Below are 20,446 nucleotides of genomic sequence, written 5' to 3' on the forward strand. Positions count from 1 at the left end.
ACAGTAGGGAAGACTAAGGTACTGAAGTGAGTAAAGAAATAGATCACCAGACGTGGCAAAAGCATGTAGATATACATTTAGCACAGTTATCCAGGATGGTTCATCCAAAATGATATTGTTCTTTTGGTCATCTAAACTTGCTAGTGGAGCACCTGCTGGGAATGGACAATGATTTTGCTGATTTCCTCAGCAGAATTCATCAAATGACTCAAAAGTGTAAGATGAGCTAAGTTCTCACCAGTAACCAATACTTTAATCCTTGGAGACCCCCTATGGTGGGTTGTTTCATAACTCAAACACATGCACAAACTTTGCGTCCAGTTACACACATCTACAGTCTTCCAGAAAATCCCAGTGGGTAAAATGGTTAGGTACATTTGCACAAGCCTTTTTCCCACTTTCCATGCTCTGTTATGTGGTGCACCGAACGCTAGAGACACCATTGACACTCATCCTTATTGTTCCAAAAAGAGCCTGCCAGCCAAGGCCAGCTCTTGCACCCTGGCCTCAGGTAATTCAGTCTGGTGATGGAGCATCAACACCAACGTTTCAAAGAGCTAAAGGAGAACATTTGCCAGTTACTTTTGAAAACATAGACCCTCTCACTGTAACTACTCATCAGTTTGTCTGCTACCTGTTTCATGTAACCAGCATTTGCAAAGCAAAGTGGATGTTTTACTAGTTATATATAGTACAAAAATCCTTTTGGGTGTGGCATACATATTTTCTTATTTTTTATGAAGGCAAAAAACAATCACAGCCAAGCAGTCAAATAACAGGCTGATCCAATGTCACAGTATCACTTAAACACTTGATCAACAAGCATTGGCAAAGCCAGTATGTCTTGATTTTGCAAGATCTATTGACTTTGTCAATGTTTTTTAGCCACGTTGTACAGCTGCGCAACTGCTGTGCAGCATGGTTGAACGTACATTGTTAAAAAAAAGTGCTATGACCTATCAGCGGTGGCCACATCATAATATGTTTTTTACTTCCAATCCTGCTGCACATGTACAACATAGCAAAAAACATTAACAAAGCTAATAGATCTCACACAATTAAGACATATTAGCTTTGCCATTGCTTTTTGATCCTTGCAGCTGGATGTTCTGCTGAATCCCAATATCTGGCTTGACTCTTTTCCCCTTCCTGCTCCTTCAGGAGGAGATTGGTGATCACCATTTCTCATCATTTCTGTTCTACTAACAAGATTCATTAGTTTGTCAAGAAGGATTCCCACCCCCTTGTGCTTTTTCTTCTATTTGGGACCCACTTCAGGAGACACTTGGCAGCTTTCATAAACACTTTACTGTGCAGGGTGTCACAGTGGCGATCTTCAGGCAATCTAGAAGGTAGCTCACACAACTGTTAAACCGGCAAGTTCTTAACAGTTGTTCTACTACTGCCTGCCTCTGAGTTGTGACTTTACATGATTTCCCCAAGATCAGATATTGTAATAATACGAGAATGCAGAGCCGTGTTTAAATTCATTGAAAAAACCCTGTCTTCTAGGACCTGCAGTGCCAAAAGAAAAAGGACATTTCAGAAGTCTGAAGCAACTCAAGCATAGCCAAGGTTCACATTTATGTTGTAATCAAAACTAAAATTATAAAAGGCACAATTTAGATGAGCATTGTCAGTGAGGAGCAAGGAGCTTTTTTTAAGCAGATATGAACAACCTTTGTGACCTCAGTGAAGGGAGCCAGCAGGTAACGTGGGCTGACCCACTGCCTCATGATATATGCTATGGAGGGCAGAAGAAAATGTGAATGACAGCTCACCAAACCAGGTTGAAGCCTGCTGGCCAAAAGCCTCTATATGTTTGCATATTACGTGTGAAATGTTTGGAAAACAATCGACTGTGAAGACAGATAAAGCTGTCTCAAAGACCAGACCTAAAAAGCTGGTCTGGCTTACACCTCTATACGTGTACACCTAATGGCAATCACCACATAACTCTAAAACAGACAGCATGCATTTGAGTTCAGCATACAAGTCATAAAGCTCTCCTAAAATACCCACAGCTCCTTCATGGGACCTTCATAAAGACTTCACTTGGTTAATGGGGGGAAGTAGTTTTAACCTATTCATCTCCTGCTTTCTCCTGTTTCTCTCCTAGAAAGTCGTCCTTCTTGTCACTATCACTTCTCTCAGGCGGCAAAACTCCATACATCACCCCTGCAGCTGCATCTCCCAGTGGTTGTAGTGTAGGCATTCCCAAATGTGATTGGCATTTGTAACAAGCAGTAATCTAGGTGGGCAACCAATTTGTCCTCACTCTGTATTCATGACATATGCTATTGAAGATTGCTAAAGCTCTCTCTAGTCACACTTAAGAAGTAGTTAAATGCATTAATCTTTGAAGTGCTTATTCTCTAGGTAAGATCTGTACCATTCTATCCCAGCCTAATAGTATTCTCTGGTTAATAAGAGGTTTGTAAAGGTTGGGAATATTGACGGCTGATATTTACTACCTTCTGCACCTTGAGATGTGGATTTGCCCTGCTTCGTTTGTAAATATGTGCAAAATAAGGTTTACTGTTTAGTAAATAGTGTAACTTAAACAAACCATTTTTCTACACTAGAGCATTCCTTTTTTTAAAGAAGTGCTGAAACTTCAGTGGGTGGAAGTTTGACACTTCAATTTGAAAATGTAAAATCTTACTTGAGGCTGTTTGAATCATAGATTTTTGAGTAATTATTTTTGAAGGGAAAAGTACTTTGAATTAAATAAAATCCCCTTATCGTTTTCGATTTAGTGGCTTGTAAAGCGTGCCATAGAAACGAGAGAGGAGATGGGAGATTACATCCGCAGCTATTCTGTGTCACAGTTTCAGAAAACGCATAGCCTTCCTGAGGTAAGAGCCGCTGATCATTTTTCGTTGCTACACTTTGTACTAGATCTGTTGATGCAGAATAAGAATCAAGTTTGCTTTCTGTGTATTTGCCTAATTTGCTGATATTTTCTGTGCTACCCAGTGTATAATGCAGTGGTATTCTCACATTTCCATATTATTTAAACAAATGTAACATCTGGTGCCAAGACATGTTTTATCTTGGGATGATTTGAGTGACAGACCTTCTGCTTCTTGAATTATACTCAGAAACATTGTACTTACTTAGAGCTTTGGACTGTTCATTAAAGAAAATGGAGTGGTATAATATGGGTGCAAGGACTGGTAATGGAAGGACTGATATTGGTCATCTGTCCCATCTCATCAATCTTTCACTTGTGTCTGAGCCTGTTTGATTGGATAATTGAGACTCATTGGCTGGAAGTCACTAATGTCTTTTCTATGCCAGCCATTAAATGTGTCCTTCCCTTCTTTATAGGCTTCAACTGAGTAGAGGACAAAACTTTACACTCAGCACATTTTAATACTCAACTCACCAATACTCTTCACTGTAAAATAGGGCAGTTCTACTGGCTTTGGTAGTGTTTTTAAAGGAATATTCCGAGATTCCAAAAACGTTTATTCCTGATACTGGTTGAAATCAAAAAAGTCAATTTTTAAAATTAGAAAATACTATCAACTGTGAAAAAAACACGGGGGTCGGTAATGTGTACAGATTATAGCCTTTAGTTAAAATTTCAGATGCCTTAATGTGGCATGGACCGCTACTTACTAAGGATAAGGTCACCAGGCGTGGGAGGGGTTGGGTATAAAAGGAAAATGCCTGAATTCGTTGGGAGGGTCAATGTTTTGTTAAACCCAGGGATCTGTCGAACCAATGGCCTGACTTTATTTAATGAAATCATTTTCCTATACAATAGAACAAAGACCAGTATAGTATGCATCAGTATAGCCTGTCGGTAACAATAGTAGTCCTAGGTTCTGGGTCTCTTATTCTCAAGTAGGATTATGCGCTGCTTTGTTAACCGCACCAGAAGATACTTATTTTGCTGTTAGACAGCTTTGTGTATTGGGTACTATGCATATGTCATAGGCATGCCTTCTTCCTCTGCTTGGGGGTGAATCCCTTATCTGTACCCTTTTCTCTGCTCCACTAAAGTGCATCAGACCGTCTGTGTGGGCTCAAGCTTTGCCTCTATTGCTTTGATATTTTGTTATTCAATTCTCATTTTTCTTCCTCTCGAGTGGCTTATGCTACATGTCTAAGCCATGTGCAACAGTCTTGGAAACAATCATCCAGTGCAAACCTTTGCTTAGTGCACGATACTATCCCATCAGAACTGGCGTGCATACAGAAGAGATGTTTTATTTTATCAATTAATGCTTCCTGATTGGAGAGGAGCAATAGGATCCTCAGAACTGAAAAGCAGAATGCACAGGTGGAACCAAATTCCTGCTGGATGAAAGGACACACTTTAGTGAAAGGAAAAGTGCAGGTTAAGGTAACCATTCCTGGTGCTCCCCCACTTTTGTTTAAAGTTTATCCTGATCACCTCAAAGAAAGTGGTGCAGGTGATTTCAAAAAGGCTGTAAATTCCTGGCTAGATTATCATTTCCCTGCTGGTGCCTAGCAATATGTTTAGTGTAAACCATTTCTCGAGATCCACGGATAGGAAACCAAATTGCCTTTCAGGGAGTTGATAGCATTCCAGGGATCAGATTGTCACCTACTCCATGACGCTGGTGCCCAGTCGGGTAAAATGAACCCCTCTTTGTGTGCATAGTCCCTAACTGTTGTTGCACGTTGGTACTTAACTAGTTTCTCCTTCTGGGTACATTGTTGCTAGCTTACTCTACTGAGTGTTAAATACCACCTCTCTCCTTGGGCATGAGTTATGGTTTCCAACCTGTGGCCAGGGACCCCTGGGTGTCCCTGAAGCGTCCCTGGGGGTCTGTGACTGCTTATAAAATGAAATATTAGTAACAGAATGATAAAGTGTATATAAATAAAGCTGTAAATGTACAATTGAAAATTTTAAAACGTACTGCAAATGTCCAGGAATTTGAAATTGGAGGCTAAAAATTAAATTAGCATCCTCAGATTGAATTGTGGAAGCGTTGCAGGTGCATCAAACAGAACATAATATGGACGATGTGTGGCTGCAATTGAATTTAGCAAAGTTCCAACCTTCCTATTAAAATTAAATTTTTTATTTATTTATTTATATTTGTTTGAAAATTGAATAAAATGTATTATCATTTGTGTATGTGTTTGATGAATGCCTGTTTCTGTATTTTTTGTGCTTTTGTTTGCATGTCAAATCATCCATTATGTTCAGACTGGGATTTGACTTCCAGTAATGACTCAGTGGAGGGGTTCCTGGATTCCAGTAATGATTCCGTGGGGGGTCCACAGATGTCAAAATGTTGGGAACCACAGAGTTACAGGACAGTCCTCTTCAGTGATTCCAAGAGGCTGTACCAAGATTAGAACCTAGCTTCTCCTATGTGTGTTAACTGATAGAGACTTCTAGCTGCAGGTTCCTTACCTTTGAATTTTCCCCAGGACTGAGACTGGATCTGCAAGATTTTTTGTGAGCAGTACCTCTCTGGGCTGGTAGGTGGCATTGATCGTCTCTGCGTTGAGTGATGTCGATGATGGGTCTGCACCTCCCCTGCGTGTGGTGTTTGGAGCGCGACCACAACCTGAAGTTGTGCTCCAGCTGCTGGGCCATGCATCTGAACCCTTTGAGGGTGCGGTTCCTAAAGCTGATGCAGCCTGCACTCAACTGAGCACAGTTCAAGGTCCTGGTGGTGGGGAAGGTCTCAGGACTAGTCACGGAATTCAAAGTTATCGTCAACCCACTACAAATCCTCGGAATGACCGGGTCGAAGCGGTCTCCGATTACTCCTCGGCTGACACGACCAGGGAGAGTCGGCATTTTAGGCCTTGTTCTTTCTGAGCCTGGCTCCAACCCTTCCTAACTTTCCAGAAGCTGGAACGACCGCTGCCCAATTAAAAGAGTTCTAGGAGGCCATATGCTGCATTTTTGGGTAGTCCAAACATGGCTGCAGGCCTTCGGGCCCTGCAGAGTCAGATGTGGGCCCATCCGTCTCTGCGCCGGAAGCTTCAGCCTTGGCTCCGATGGACCCACAAGGATCCAGTCCTGGATCTGGACCGATGCCAGTCATAACATCTTGACATTCCCCGTTGCTGGCCCCAATGTCAATGCGAAAAGGCGCAAATGGCAGCACCATCTATCTTGTCATCCAGGACTCTGAGCCCAACGGTGACTCTGATGCCAGCAGTAGCTTTTCTTCCTAGATCGAAGCCTGAGTCTTATTCTGTTGGGCTAGGCCTCAGGGGAGACTAGGAGGGGTCGCTGGACCCTTTAGAATACCAGCCCTGTGAGGAGGAAATGGACTGGCTTGAGGATTTAGGTGAGGCCAGTGGACTGGACACATCTAAAGATACTGGTATGCTTATTTCCACATCCCCGTTACGTCTGTCTACAGACGTTACCTGCAGTTCATGGTAGGCCACAAGCACTTTCAGTTCACCGTGCTTCCCCTTAGCCTTACCTGCACCCCTCAGATGTTCACCAAGGTGATGGCAGTGGTTGCAGCTCATCTGCAGAGATCAGGGGTGTCAGTATTCCCCTATCTCAACAACTGGCTGTTGTAGGCGGGCTCGCCCAAGGCTGTCATCTCCTACATCCAGACTATGGCTAATCTCCTGCATTTGCTGGGGTTCACTATAAACTTGCCGAAGTTCCACCTCACTCCCTCTCAGACGCTCCCTTTCATTGGAGCTGATCTTGATATGGTGTAGTTTCAGGCTTATCCTCCCAAGTGGTTGAGTCCAGGATATTCCGGGTACGATATTGGTTTCAGCCTCTATCTTGGATTTCGGTGAGACTGACTCTGAGACTGTTGGGGCTCATGGCCTCCTGCATCCTGCTGGTGACACATGCCAGATGGCATATGCAGGCTCTGAAGTGGGATCAGAATGTCCAGTGGGTGGAGCATCAGGGCAATCACTTCAACATGGTTCAGGTCTCGGAGGGAACTGTGAATGATCTGCAGTGGTGGTTAACAAACCGCAATTGGATCAGAGGCATATCTCTCTCTCTTTCCCAACTAGATCTGATGGCAGTGACGGATGTGTCACTCTTGGAATGGGGCAGGCATCTCAAAGAGGTGGAGATAAGAGGTCTCTGCTCTCCAGGAGAATCCGGACTCCACATCAATCTGCCGGAACTCTGGGTGATCCGACTGGTATTGAAAGACTTTCTATCCTCCATCAGGGGAAGGCTTATGCAGATGTTCACTCAACACAACAGCCATGCGGTACTGCAACAGACAGGGTCTATTGGGGATGTGAGCCCTTTGTCAAGAGGTTCTACACTTCTGGACATAGCTGGAACAGCAGATCATATCCCTTGTTGCTCAACAACTGGCGGGCTCCTTGAACGCCACAACAGGCGAACTCGCCCAAAGATGCCTAGCTGATCACGAATAGCACCTTCACCCAAAGGTGGCTCAAGGTCTCTTTCATCAGGGAAGAGCTCTGGTTAGATCTGGTGTCCTCTGCAGAGAACACGCAATGTCAGCAGTTTTGCGTGCTGTAGTTTCCAAGGTGGCTCTCTCTGAGACACTTTTCCTCTCAAGTGAAATTCAGACCTCCTGTACGCCTTTCCGCCCATACCACTCTTGTCCACAGTTCTCATGAAGATCAGAAATGACTGGGCCCAAGTAATCCTGGCGAGTCGGGTATCCCAACTATTGATTGTACCTGTGAGTTACTCCTGTATTGGAAATAAATAAATATATTACTATAGTATGATGTGGTGCATACTGTCATTTACAGACAGTAAATTTCCAATAAATGTCCAAAAACCTTCCCACTAACTTGCAGTTTTACTGATAAAACTATAAGGAGTATTAATAATAATCTGTAAAAATTGGGTTTCAGACAACATATTTATCTTTTGCACATCACTAAGCAAAGAGTTCTGATTTGTTTTTGTCCTTTTAACTTGTTATCTTTTGCACATCACTAAGCAAAGAGTTCTGATTTGTTTTTGTCCTTTTACATTTTTTTTTTCATCACACATAAGTACAAAAAATAAGCTTTCACAGTTATTGAAATATATTTTGAAATGATTGTACAGTTGATTTACTGTGAAATTAAAGACTGTGGTGTCAGGTTTTCCCTAACAAACAACATCTAAGTAACTTTTTTCACAGCAGGCCAGAGAAGTTCATCCTACAATATCTTGGAACTCTGCAGTGAGAAGGGAAATTCATTGCAAGACAAACTACCTTTTGACCTCTGTCTCTCAACAGAGCAAATATGAAAATATAACAAGATTTAAATGGACCTTTATTGCTCCTTTACTTTCTGAATGAACAGAACCCCTGTTCATTTTAACCTCACCAGAAGGGGCAAAGATGTCCTAAAAATAGCTTGACCAGATAAAACAATTACATGCCATAGCGAGTGGTTGAGTACATTTTTCAAGGCCTGCAGACTCAAAGGTATTCCAGCCCTTGGAACTATTGTTTTCTGCTTCCTCCAGCCCCAGTATATAGATCTGCAGAAAGGTGGCAAAATAAAGAAATTGCTATAGTAGAGTTTGAAATTGCTAGTCTTCAAGCCATACTATAGTGTTAGCCCTGGCATAATCAGAGAGGCTATTGTCAGAGCTCATACATAATGAGATTGCTACCATAATTTGTCACTGCACTACATGGCACCAAAGGGACGATTTGTTTACAGGATAAGTAGATTGGTAAAGCAACCTGTCCCATGGGCAAGTAGATATTTTGTTTAATTCCACACCCCTGATTAAAAGGTTTCTGATTCATTTTGTTTTTTATGCTAAGTTCTTATGAGAAAATATTTGAGGTCGATTGATTTATAGGATTAGCAATCTTTGATTGCTTGGGGTTGCATCCTTTTCCAGTCTAGCAGGACTATTTTTAATTTTGATTTAGATTTTCATAGAGGAGACCAATCAGTCCTAAGATGTGCATGTATTTAGGACAGTATGCTAAATCCTGCAAAACAGTTTGTCGGTCACTGCACTACTTCCTTTGAGTTTTTAATTCTGTAATATCTTGGAATTTAAATACACGTATATTTCTGTTAATAGATTGAATATTGTATTTGCAACACTGCATTCTCTTCTCAGGGTGGTTTGTTTTGTTCCCATTGCCTAATAGGATGATGATTTCATGCAAAGAAAAGAAAAGGCTATTAAAACAGTCACCGATGTCTATGTAAGTATGTTTTCCTTTTCTAGGTTGCATAAATGGTAATTACTTAAATTATATCTCTGCCATTAATGTTATTGACATTAATAACCATTATATTATCTCACCAATTAAAACACTACCTTCTTATAAGACTTTCCAGAGCAGTGTGCATCAAAGTTCTTCTTCATAACGTTTTTAAGAAAATTCATATCCATTTTCCGGTTCCACTTTTCAATGCAGACATTAGCTTCCCAATGACAAAATGTAGTCTTAACATGTCACAATTTGCACCTCACAATTATCATGTGCCAGTGCCTGACTGTGTTCCTGCCCCATTCCTGCCTCAAACCATGCAATCCCCTGCCTTTCCCCTGTCTGTTGCTTTTAAACATCGGCCCTGCTTCATGTCTACGGGTTATAATTCTGTCTAAGCCAGTTCTTTCTATTTACAGATTTCTTAGTCTGGGCACTTATCCATTATTTTATATAGATTATCAGATACATTTCTATGTTTTGTTTGGTGAGTAAATTCCGAATCTAACTGTAAAGTCCCTGTAACCTTTGTTTTTTTTTTTTAAGTGAATATATAAATATACATACAAATGTATATAACATAAGTTTCAATGTCTATTCAGCTTTATCCGATTCTCATATTAAAAATCACGAAAGCGTACAAAATAAAACATTATTGCTCATAATGGTTAAAAATTTACATAAAAGGTTAAACAAAAAAAGAAAGCCAGCAATGATTACAATAAAATATCATCAGATGAATTTACTGCAATAAGTAAACGTTCATATCAGCACAGCACAGCCATGCTAAATGGCCAGGGATTTTCTAAGCGGGTACCACGGAATACACATAGCTGGACATGGTACAGCTAATCAATAGAGTCAGTAATGTTTGCAAAAACGAATAAGCGAGGCAACATTGTTTGAATTTTAGATCATGTAAAATAGGCAACGCTTCTTCATGTCCTTGTAAAATGTACAAAAAAACAAAGTGTGCAAACTGCTCTGATTTGATAAATTGTCACATGGACATTTGATTCAAAATTCAGGTGAATCATTTATTGTGGGAAGTCGTATCAGACGGTGAGAAATATCAAGTGTGAAATGGGTCAGTACGAACTTGTGATGACTGTTGTGTACAAATTGTAGATAAGGTTGCCAAGATTGTTTGGTTCTTGACAACACTTGGTTTTATAAGTTCAGTAATCAGTCTGTGTTGCAGCAAAAAACATGCCTTTTTTATATTCCTTCCTGTTGATACATTGTAATCTGATGGGACATTCAAAATATTACGGATGACCCAAATCCAAACAGGCTTGTTTAACATACTTCAGTCAGGGACTTTGTAAGGGTGCAGACAGTTTAACCCCTTCGCTGCCAGGCCTTTTCCAACTCCTGTGCCAGGCCTTTTTTTGCCTATTTGGGGCAGTTCGCGCTTAGGCCCTCATAACTTTTTGTCCACATAAGCTAACAAAGCCAAATTTGCTTCCTTTTTTTCCAACATCCTAGGGATTCTAGAGGTACCCAGACTTTGTGGGGTCCCCTGAAGGAGGCCAAGAAATTAGCCAAAATATTCGTTTTTTTCAAAAGAATGGGAAAAAGTGGCTGCAGAAGAAGGCTTGTGGTTTCCCCCCTGAAAATGGCATCAACAAAGGGTTTGCGGTGCTAAACTCAGCAGCTTCCCAGCTTTCAGGAACAGGTAGACTTGAATCAGAAAACCCAATTATTCAACACAATTTTGGCATTTTACCGGGACATACCCCATTTTTACAATTTTTTGTGCTTTCAGCCTCCTTCCAGTCAGTGACAGAAATGGGCATGAAACCAATGCTGGATCCCAGACACCTAAACATTTCTGAAAAGTAGACAAAATTCTGAATTCAGCAAGGGGTCATTTGTGTAGATCCTACAAGGGTTTCCTACAGAAAATAACAACTGATAAAGAAAAATATTGAAATTGAGGTGAAAAAAACATACATTTTTCTCTACGTTTTACTCTGTAACTTTTTCTTGCAATGTCAGATTTTCGAAAGCAATATACCGTTACGTCTGCTGGACTCCTCTGGTTGCGGGGATATATAGGGCTTGTAGGTTCATCAAGAACCCTAGGTACCCAGAGCCAATAAATGAGCTGCACCCTGCAGTGCGTTTTCATTCTATACCGGGTATACAGCAATTCATTTGCTGAAATATAAAGAGTAAAAAATAGCTATCAAGAAAACATTTGTATTTCCAAAAAGGGCACAAGATAAGGTGTTGAGGAGCAGTGGTTATTTGCACATCTCTGAATTCCGGGGTGACCATACTAGCATTTGAATTACAGGACATTTCTCAAATAGATGTCTTTTTTTACACACTCTCCTATATTTGGAAGGAAAAAATGTAGAGAAAGACAAGGGGCAATACCACTTGTTTTGCTAATCTATGTTCCCCCAAGTCTCCCGATAAAAATGATACCTCACTTGTGTGGGTAGGCCTAGCGCCCGCGACAGGAAATGCCCCAAAGCGCAACGTGGCCACATCCAATTTTTTGAAAGAAAACAGGGGTGTTTTTTGCAAAGTGCCTACCTGTAGATTTTGGCCTCTAGCTCAGCCGGCACCTAGGGAAACCTACCAAACCTGTGCAGTTTTGAAAACTAGAGACCTAGGGGAATCCAAGATGGGGTGACTTGTGGGGCTCTGACCAGGTTCTGTTACCCAGAATCCTTTGCAAACCTCAAAATTTGGCTAAAAAAACACATGTTCCTCACATTTCTGTGGCAGAAAGTTCTGGAATCTGAGAGGAGGCACAAATTTCCTTCCAGCCAGCGTTCCCCCAAGTCTCCCGATAAAAATGATACCACCACCAGCCAAGCGCCACCCCACGCACACTCCCAGCCAAGCGCCACCCCACGCACACCGCCATCACTTTTTTTTTGTTTATAAACAACAAAGAAACCACTAATTATAAAATAAGCACAAAACTACAAACACAAAAGCTCTAAATAAATACATGACAGAGATGCCAACCGTGAAACATATGAAAATATAAAACAGACAGCTTACGCTCACGGTATTTCCCAGAAGTTTTTTTTTGTTTGGTAACTTCTATAACAGCTGGGCACACACAGCCCAGGCTTTGAAGGGCATTCGGGGAAGTACATCCGGCTCTCCCTCCGGATTAATCTCCGGGCACATACTCTACATTTCTTTGTGGGCAAGTCTTTTTTGGGAGTGGGAGGAATGTGATCTGGAAAGTGCCGATCTTTCAATCTAGCCACATCCTCCACCACTTCTACTCTAGGAACTCTTGTCGGTTCCACCACAATAAGGCTTTCTATCACCGACTCCTGAAATTTAACAAATGTCATCCTTGACTCAGGTGAACAATCCTTGTATACAGTAAAGGCATTAAAAGTTGCCAAATGAAATAAATGTAGGGCCAACTTTTTATACCACACATAAGACTTACGAAGAGGAGTGTAAGGTTCCAACCTCTGATCTACTCTATCAACACCACCCATGTGCCTATTGTAGTCCAAAATGCACGCAGGTTTGCGCACTTCCGCAACCTGACCCCAAACAGCCACAGGGGAAGTACTCATCATGGATGGTCGATAGCATGTACACATCCCTCCTGTCTGAAAATTTCATAGCTAGCAGCTCATTATTCCGCAAGGCACTGCACTGTCCCCTCACAAGTTTCTTACAGACAAGCTCCCTTGGATAGCCCTTCCGGTTAGAACGGATTATGCCACAAGCAACAGTGTCCACTCTAAACAACTCCTTGAACAACTGCACTCCAGTGTAGAAATTATCTACGTACAAATGGTGACCTTTGTTAAACAGCCGTCTAGCAAGTTCCCACACAATTTTTTCGCTAACTCCAAAAGTAGCCGGACAACCAGGAGAGTCAATACTGGAATCCCTACCAGTGTAGACCCGGAAATTATACACATATCCTGTACTGCTTTCTGACAGCAGATACAATTTAATCCCATACCGTGCCGTCTTACTAGGAATGTACTGCTTAAAAACTAAACGCCCCTTGAAAAGGACCAAAGACTCTTCCACACTTATCTCTTTGCCTGGAACATAGACCTCTGAAAACCAATCCACAAAATGATTAAGGACAGGCCTAATCTTAAAAAGACGGTCACAATCAGGGTGATCTCGTGGCAAGGCTAAAGAATTGTCTACAAAATGCAGCATACGAAGAAGAAGCAAATACCTATTATGTGTCATAGTTGCAGGAAATATAGCGGTTGCCATCAAGGGACTAGTAGACCAATAAGAAGCCAGTGACGGCTTCCTGATCAACCCCATCAAAAAAGTCAAACCTAAAAACCTTTTCATCTCTTCCAGATATGTGGGAACCCACTGAGTAGCTCTAGACTGAGGCTTAAGTCTGGCAGCGTTGTCCCGCAAATATTGCTCTGCATACACATTTGTCTGCTCCACAATCTCTTCCAAAAATACATTGTCCATAAACAAGTGAAAGAAATGGACAGGCAAAAAGTTTTCCGTATTAACTCTACACCCTGGGAGACCAGTAAATGCAGGTAACTGTGGCTGCTCCATGTTTGGGGCAATCCAGGTGTCAGGTCTTCTAATGGGAAACCCTTCAGCCCCAGGCTGCTGCACTCTTGGCACATCAATGTCCTCCTCTAACACAGGCCCTTCATCTGCACTGAGAGTAACTTCTTCATCAGAATACTCTCGGACAGAAAACTCACTTCCAGAATCTCCTGCTTCCTCCTCTGCCTCAGATGCAGAGTCAGTGTCGTAATCATGGTCTGAAGACGCCTCAAAGAGCATGCGAACAACCTGCTGAGCGGTCACTCTGCGGCTAACCATGATCCTCACTAACAACAAATGGATTGCAAACAACAACTAGCACTAAAATAAGTAATAAGCAAAGTGTAGCTTCATCACAAAGAGTTATGTACTGCAAAAAACAATACCACTCACTTGCCTGAAAAAGCTACTCACCAAGCAACTACTCTGCACAGAGACAGCAATCACCAATGATATCCCACTAAAAAGAAAAAAGAAAATTAGACATATGACAACACAAACATCACTGTGCTCAAATCTAAGGACAATGTCAAACACACAATACTGCATTTAGTACACCACCTACAATCATGTCATTCATGCATGTCAACAATACTCCTTTGGAGTAAATTGCTTTCACTTACCTAAAACATGCAACTATGCAAACCGCAGGACAACTTCTGCCAAAACCGCAAGGATCCACAGCAAAGGAAGCAAAAGCGTTGAACTAGAAGAAAAAGAAGAAATAAATTGTTATAATCACAAATACAAATACTTTGCCAGTTGACAAACACCCCACCACCAAGAACTTAGAAGTTGTCCCTGGTACCTAAGTGGATCCTGCCCCCCTCGGGGTAGATGGGCGTAAACAAATTGGCCAATCTGCCCCCAAGGGGGGCAGAAATGGGCAACACCTCTGTGCCCCCTCTAGGGGATGACCATATCCAAAGGGGGCACCCCCAGCACAAAAAAAAAAAAATCCCTGGCGTATTGGTGGTTTCTGCCCTCCTTGGGGGCAGATGGGCCTACAAAAATAGGCCCATCTGCCCCCAAAGGGGGCAGAGATGGCCAATACGAACTTTCCCTACTTTAGGGGGTCGACCCTTGCCCAAGGGGTGCCCCCAAACACACACCACACACACCACACAATCCCTGGCGCCTAGTGTGCTTCCACCCCCTGGGGGCCAGATCGTCCAAAAAAATGGCTGGTCTGCCATCAGGGGAGGGGGGAGGGGGCGAAACAGAAAAAAAAAATTGCCCCCAAAATAAACAATAAAAACAAAATCCCTGGTGTCTAGTGGATTTCCCTGCCTGCGATCGTGGAGCAGGAATCTTGTGAAAACAGGCACAGGGGGAAAGGAAAAACCCTTTCCTTTCCTCCCGTGTCTGTTTCCCCCCCCCCCCCCAAACCCCAAAAAAGGAAAGGACTCACCTCGCTGGGTCCTTTCCCCTCGACGTGCTGGAAGCAAATGGCTTCCAGCGCGTCTGGCAACACTTGATGACGTCGGTGCGCTGTGCGCACGCTGATGTCATCAGATTGCCGGGGGGGGGGGGGGTCGGGGGTGGAAGGGGAAGGTCTTCCCCTTCCATTCCCGGCTTGGGGGTGGGGGGGTGCACAGGGGGGACGCGCTAGCGCTCCCCCAAGTTCCCGTGCCTTGGACGAGGTGACCTCGTCCAAGGCACACGGGAACTGTAACCTTGGACGAGGTCACCTCGTCCAAGGCACAGAACGGGTTAAGACAATCGTTAACCTCTTAGCTGCTGGGCCTTTTCCACCCTCAGTGCTGAGCCCTTTTTTGGCTATTTGGGGTAGTTCGCACCTAGGCCTTCATAACTTTTTTGTCCACATAAGCTATCCACACCAAGTTTGCGTCCTTTTTTTTCCAACATCCTAGGGATTCTAAAGGTACCCAGAGTTTGTGGGTTCCCCTGGAGGACACCAAGAAATTAGCCAAAATACAGCGAAATTTTCGTTTTTTAAAAATAAATGGGAAAAAAGGGCTGCCGAAGAAGGCTTGTGGTTTTTCCCCTGAAAATGGCATCAACAAAGGGTCTGCTGTGCTAAAACCACCATCTTCGCAGCTTTCAGGAACAGGCAGACTTGAATCAGAAAACCATATTTTTCAACACAGTTTTGGCATTTTACTGGGACATACCCCATTTTTACAATTTTTTTTGCTTTCACCCTCCTTCCAGTTAGTGACAGTAATAGGTGTGAAACCAATGCTGGATCCTAGAAAGCTAAACATTTCTGAAAAGTAGACAAAATTCTGAATTCAGGAAGGGGTCATTTGTGTAGTTCCTACAAGGTTTTCCTACAGAAAATAACAGCTGAAATAAAATAAATATAAAAATTGAGTTGAAAAACAGCCATTTTTCTCCACGTTTTACTCTGTAACTTTTTCCTGCAATGTCAGATTTTTGAAAGCAATATACTGTTACGTCTGCTGGACTCTTCTGGTTGCGGGGATAAATAAGGCTTATAGGTTCATCAAGATCCCTAGGTACCCAGAGCCAATAAATGAGCTGCACCTTGCAATGGGTTTTCATTCTATACCGGGTATGCAGCAATTCATTTACTGAAATATAAAAAGTGAAAAGTAGGTATCAAGAAAACCTTTTGTATTCCCAAAATGGGCATAAGATAAGGTGTTGAGAAGCAGTGGTTATTTGCACATCTCTGAATTCCGGGGTGCCCATACTAGCATTTGAATTACAGGCCATTTCTCAAATGGACATCTTTTTTATACTGTCTTACATTTAAAAAGGAAAAAATGTTTAGCTATTCTGTGTTCCGATAAAAAATGGTACCTCACTTGCGTGGGTAGGTCTAATGCTCCTGACAGAAAAAGCAACATGGACACATCACATTTTTACATTGAAATCTGAAGTTTTTTTGCAAAATGCCTAGCTCTCACTAGGTTCTGTTAACCAGAATCCTTTGCAAACCTTAAACTTTGGCCAAAAAAACACCTTTTCCCCACATTTCGGTGACAGAAGGTTCTGGAATCTGAGAGGAGTCACAAATTTCCTTCTACCCAGCGTTCCCCCAAGTCTCCTGATAAAAATGATACCTCATTTGTGTGGGTAGGCCTAGCGCCCGCGACAGGAAATGCCCCAAAACACAACATGGAAACATCACATTCTCCCAAAGAAAACAGTGCTGTTTTTTGCAAAGTGCCTAGCTGTGGATTTTGGCCTCAAGCTCAGCCGGCACCTAGGGAAACCTACCAAACTTACGCATTTTTGAAAACTAGACACCTAGGGAAATCCAAGATGGGGTGACTTGTGGGGCTCTCACCAGGTTCTGTTACCCAGAATCCTTTGCAAACCTCAAAGTGTGACCAAAAAAACACCTTTTCCTCACATTTCAGTGATAAAAAGTTCTGGAATCTGAGAGGAGCCACAAATGTTCTTCCACCCAGCATTCGCCCAGGTCTCCCGATAAAAATGGTACCTCACTTGTGTGGGTAGGACTAGTGCCCGCAACAGGAATAGATCACACAACAGTCAATGTTGGTCCTTACATGAGGCAAATGTTGACCCTGGGGTGATCCATTCCTGACCAGGCACTAGGTACAGGCACTCAAGTGGGGTAGTGTTTTTATCAGGACAGGTGAGGAATCACTGGGTGGTAGGAATTTTGTGGATCCCAGCATATTACTGTAGTTTGTGTGACAGAAATGCAAGAAAAAATAGAGTTTTTATTCAACATTTCAACTTTGCAGGGTATTCTGGGTAAGAAAACTTTGGGGAATCCACACAAGTCACACCACTGTGGACTCCCCCGGATGTCTAGTTTCCAGAAATGTCTAAGTTTTTTCCTTATATGGCCGACGAGCCCAGGACCAAAAACATTATATTGTGATATATAATTTTGATGTCTCCAAAATACGATTTGGATGGTGGAATTTGGGGCTGAACTAAATTGGGGAGCTCTCTGTGCTTGCCGCCGCATTCACCTGCTCTCTGGGTTGGGCTAACCCGCTATTGTATCATTGCACAGACTGTGCTTACGAAGGGACAGCAGGACTGTCCTCATCACTTCCCTCATAATTACTGGAAGAGGAGTTATCGAATGGGACTCCTCCGCCTGAAAAATCACTCCTAGAGTCTACGCCATTGTCCTATCCCTCAGATGCTGTCTCAGTCTCTGATCCTATGTCAGAGCTGTCCTCTATAACCCGAGTGAGGGTGTGAGCAGCAGTCATCCAACGAGATGCCATCTTTCCTACTGGCTAAACTGTCGCTCTAAAACACTAGCCTACGTAGACAGTCACAAAAGTGCTGGTGTGTGTGTGATACGTGCAACAGTAGAGGTCACCTTACCTGCGCTTCTTCCCTCAATCAGCACGTTCTTTCAAGACACTCAAAAAACACCTTGTCACATACCAGTCGTCACAGTCTTTAGCACCTCTAGCGCCCAGTCCAACAATCATTATTGGTGCTCCCACTCCCATGTCCTCCTCCTCGGATTCCCTCACTACCACCCTGCAAAAGAGCCCTTCATCTCTCCATAGCCACCTCCGCACATACATTTAATTTGTATTATAGCCTAGGTAATGGCTGACTCTAGTAATGTACTCAGCTATTAACATAAAATACAGATTTGCTCTTTGCAGTAGGCATATAAACCTTCTGCGCTTCTTTATGGCACCAAAACTGCCACTAGTCAGAAGTCTGACCCTTTTGTAGCAGAAACATAATCACAAGACTTACTTGACTTTTTTAATCCCCTCCCTGGTGTTGGCCACTGGTCATGACCCGCACCAGGGAGGTAAACGGCTTAATGATGTTGTGGTTTAATAGTGTCATCACAAGACCAAATCTTATGCCACAATAGAATTGGTTGGATTCTAGCTATATCAGATATGAAGGGAACCCCTAGTTCAGAGTGACAAACAAAGAATGAACGGCTCTGCTGGACTTGGTAGTAGATACCTGAAAAAGTATTTTTGTACCAATTGTAGGGGGTTGATATTGCTGTATCCCTGAATTCCCATCCTATACAGAGCTCTTGACACACACTTGGTCTTATAAACATTTCACATTTCATCCAAAGGTTTATTGCCAAGGTTAGAAGCGAAATTTGACAGCCCAGCGGTGGCTTTTGTAAAATTTAAAGTGAGGAAGTGAAATTTAACTTTGTATCATCAACCATTAGATCACAGCACTTCAGGGTTCTCCTTCCACACTTCAATATAAATGTCTTGCCCAAGTTGTTTGTTAGACCCAGGTCCTGCATGTGATTAGCAAAACACATAAGTAGTGTTGTAGACGCAGGTGGTACAGGTCATGAACACGCAGTCCTCTGTGTAAAGGATGGCTGGGATTGGACAAAGGCCAAATTTGAGGGAGATTCCTGCAATTTTGCATCAAAACGTTCCCTAAGCTATTGATATATAGGATAAGCAAAAAAGAATCAAGAACACAACCGTGTCTATCCTCCTTCTCTCTACCAAACAAACAGGTGGCTTCACCACTTAGGCCATGCCTTACTCCACCCTACTCTACTCCCTGAATACAGATTACTGAGAAAAGATTTTTTTGGTGGGTCTACTCCCAACTTCTGCCATAATGGACCACAGTTGGTCAAGCATGACACGGTCAAGCACACTAGATAGGGCTACAAAAGCTAGAAACATATTGTCCTTCTTAATCAATGTATGCTTCCCAACAAACAAAATAGGTTTTAGCCCCCATTTGGTCATCTGCAGATCTCTACAACAACAATACTGAAGATGAGAAAGAATCTCATTGTTCTCTGCACACACTTCTAATTTATTCAGTATGATCCGACCTACAACTTACACCAGGGAATCAAGTAGAGAAATAGTACGGTAATAAGCTAGGTTGGAGCGATTGCCTTTCCTATATATAGGAATGATTATTGAGTCTGACCAAGTATTTTAATAAAATGGATGTACAACACATTCTCAACATGAAGGTCAGTATAGGGCCCCAGAAGGGTATATTGGCATTGAAAAGGTCAACAGGAATGCCATAAGGATATGGGGCTTTTTCTGCCTTACTGGCCATAAGGGCCCTACTGATCTCACCTAGTGAAAGGAAAGGCTGTCAGTGCTTCAAAAATGTTCCATGGAGACTGCAGAGGCAGCAGACGCTCACCCTACCAACAGCGGTCCGGGCATGGAATGTGTTTGCCACCCACTCAGATTCATTAATAGTGGCCTCCGGTCTTTGAGCCCTATGGTCTCTTAAGAAGGGGCTGCTTATAACACTTCAGCTGTGCTAGCTTCCTATTAAGGTGTAAGAAAATGCCTCCTTGGCATGGTTACCCCCTGACTTTTTGTCTTTGCTGATGCTAAGTTTTGATTTGAAAGTGTGCTGAGGCCTGCTAACCAGGCCCCAGCACCAGTGTTCTTTCCCTAACCTGTACTTTTGTTTTCACAATTGGCACACCCTGGCATCCAGGTAAGTCCCTTGTAACTGGTACCCCTGGTACCAAGGGCCCTGATGCCAGGGAAGGTCTCTAAGGGATGCAGCATGTCTTATGCCACCCTGGGGACCCCTCACTCAGCACAGACACACTGCTTGCCAGCTTGTGTGTGCTGGTGAGGACAAAACGAGTAAGTCGACATGGCACTCCCCTCAGGGTGCCATGCCAACCTCACACTGCCTATGCAGTATAGATAAGTCACCCCTCTAGCAGGCCTTACAGCCCTAAGGCAGGGTGCACTATACCATACGTGAGGGCACAGGTGCATGAGCACTATGCCCCTACAGTGTCTAAGCAAAACCTTAGACATTGTAAGTGCAGG

At 42.8% G+C, this 20,446-nt stretch overlaps 1 protein-coding gene across 2 annotated transcripts in view; it reads left to right on the forward strand.

The window, feature by feature from the left end:
- CCDC93 (coiled-coil domain containing 93) overlaps nt 1–20,446 on the forward strand; it is a 1,008,240-nt gene that overhangs the window by 117,286 nt on the left and 870,508 nt on the right. For both annotated transcript variants that reach the window (XM_069224342.1, XM_069224343.1), the window contains exons 5-6: nt 2,760–2,858; nt 9,084–9,140. In XM_069224342.1, the coding sequence (XP_069080443.1) occupies nt 2,760–2,858; nt 9,084–9,140 (156 nt within the window). The remainder of the gene's footprint in view (nt 1–2,759; nt 2,859–9,083; nt 9,141–20,446) is intronic.

Source organism: Pleurodeles waltl, chromosome 3_1, assembly GCF_031143425.1.
Source record: "Pleurodeles waltl isolate 20211129_DDA chromosome 3_1, aPleWal1.hap1.20221129, whole genome shotgun sequence".
Lineage (NCBI taxonomy): Eukaryota > Metazoa > Chordata > Amphibia > Caudata > Salamandridae > Pleurodeles > Pleurodeles waltl.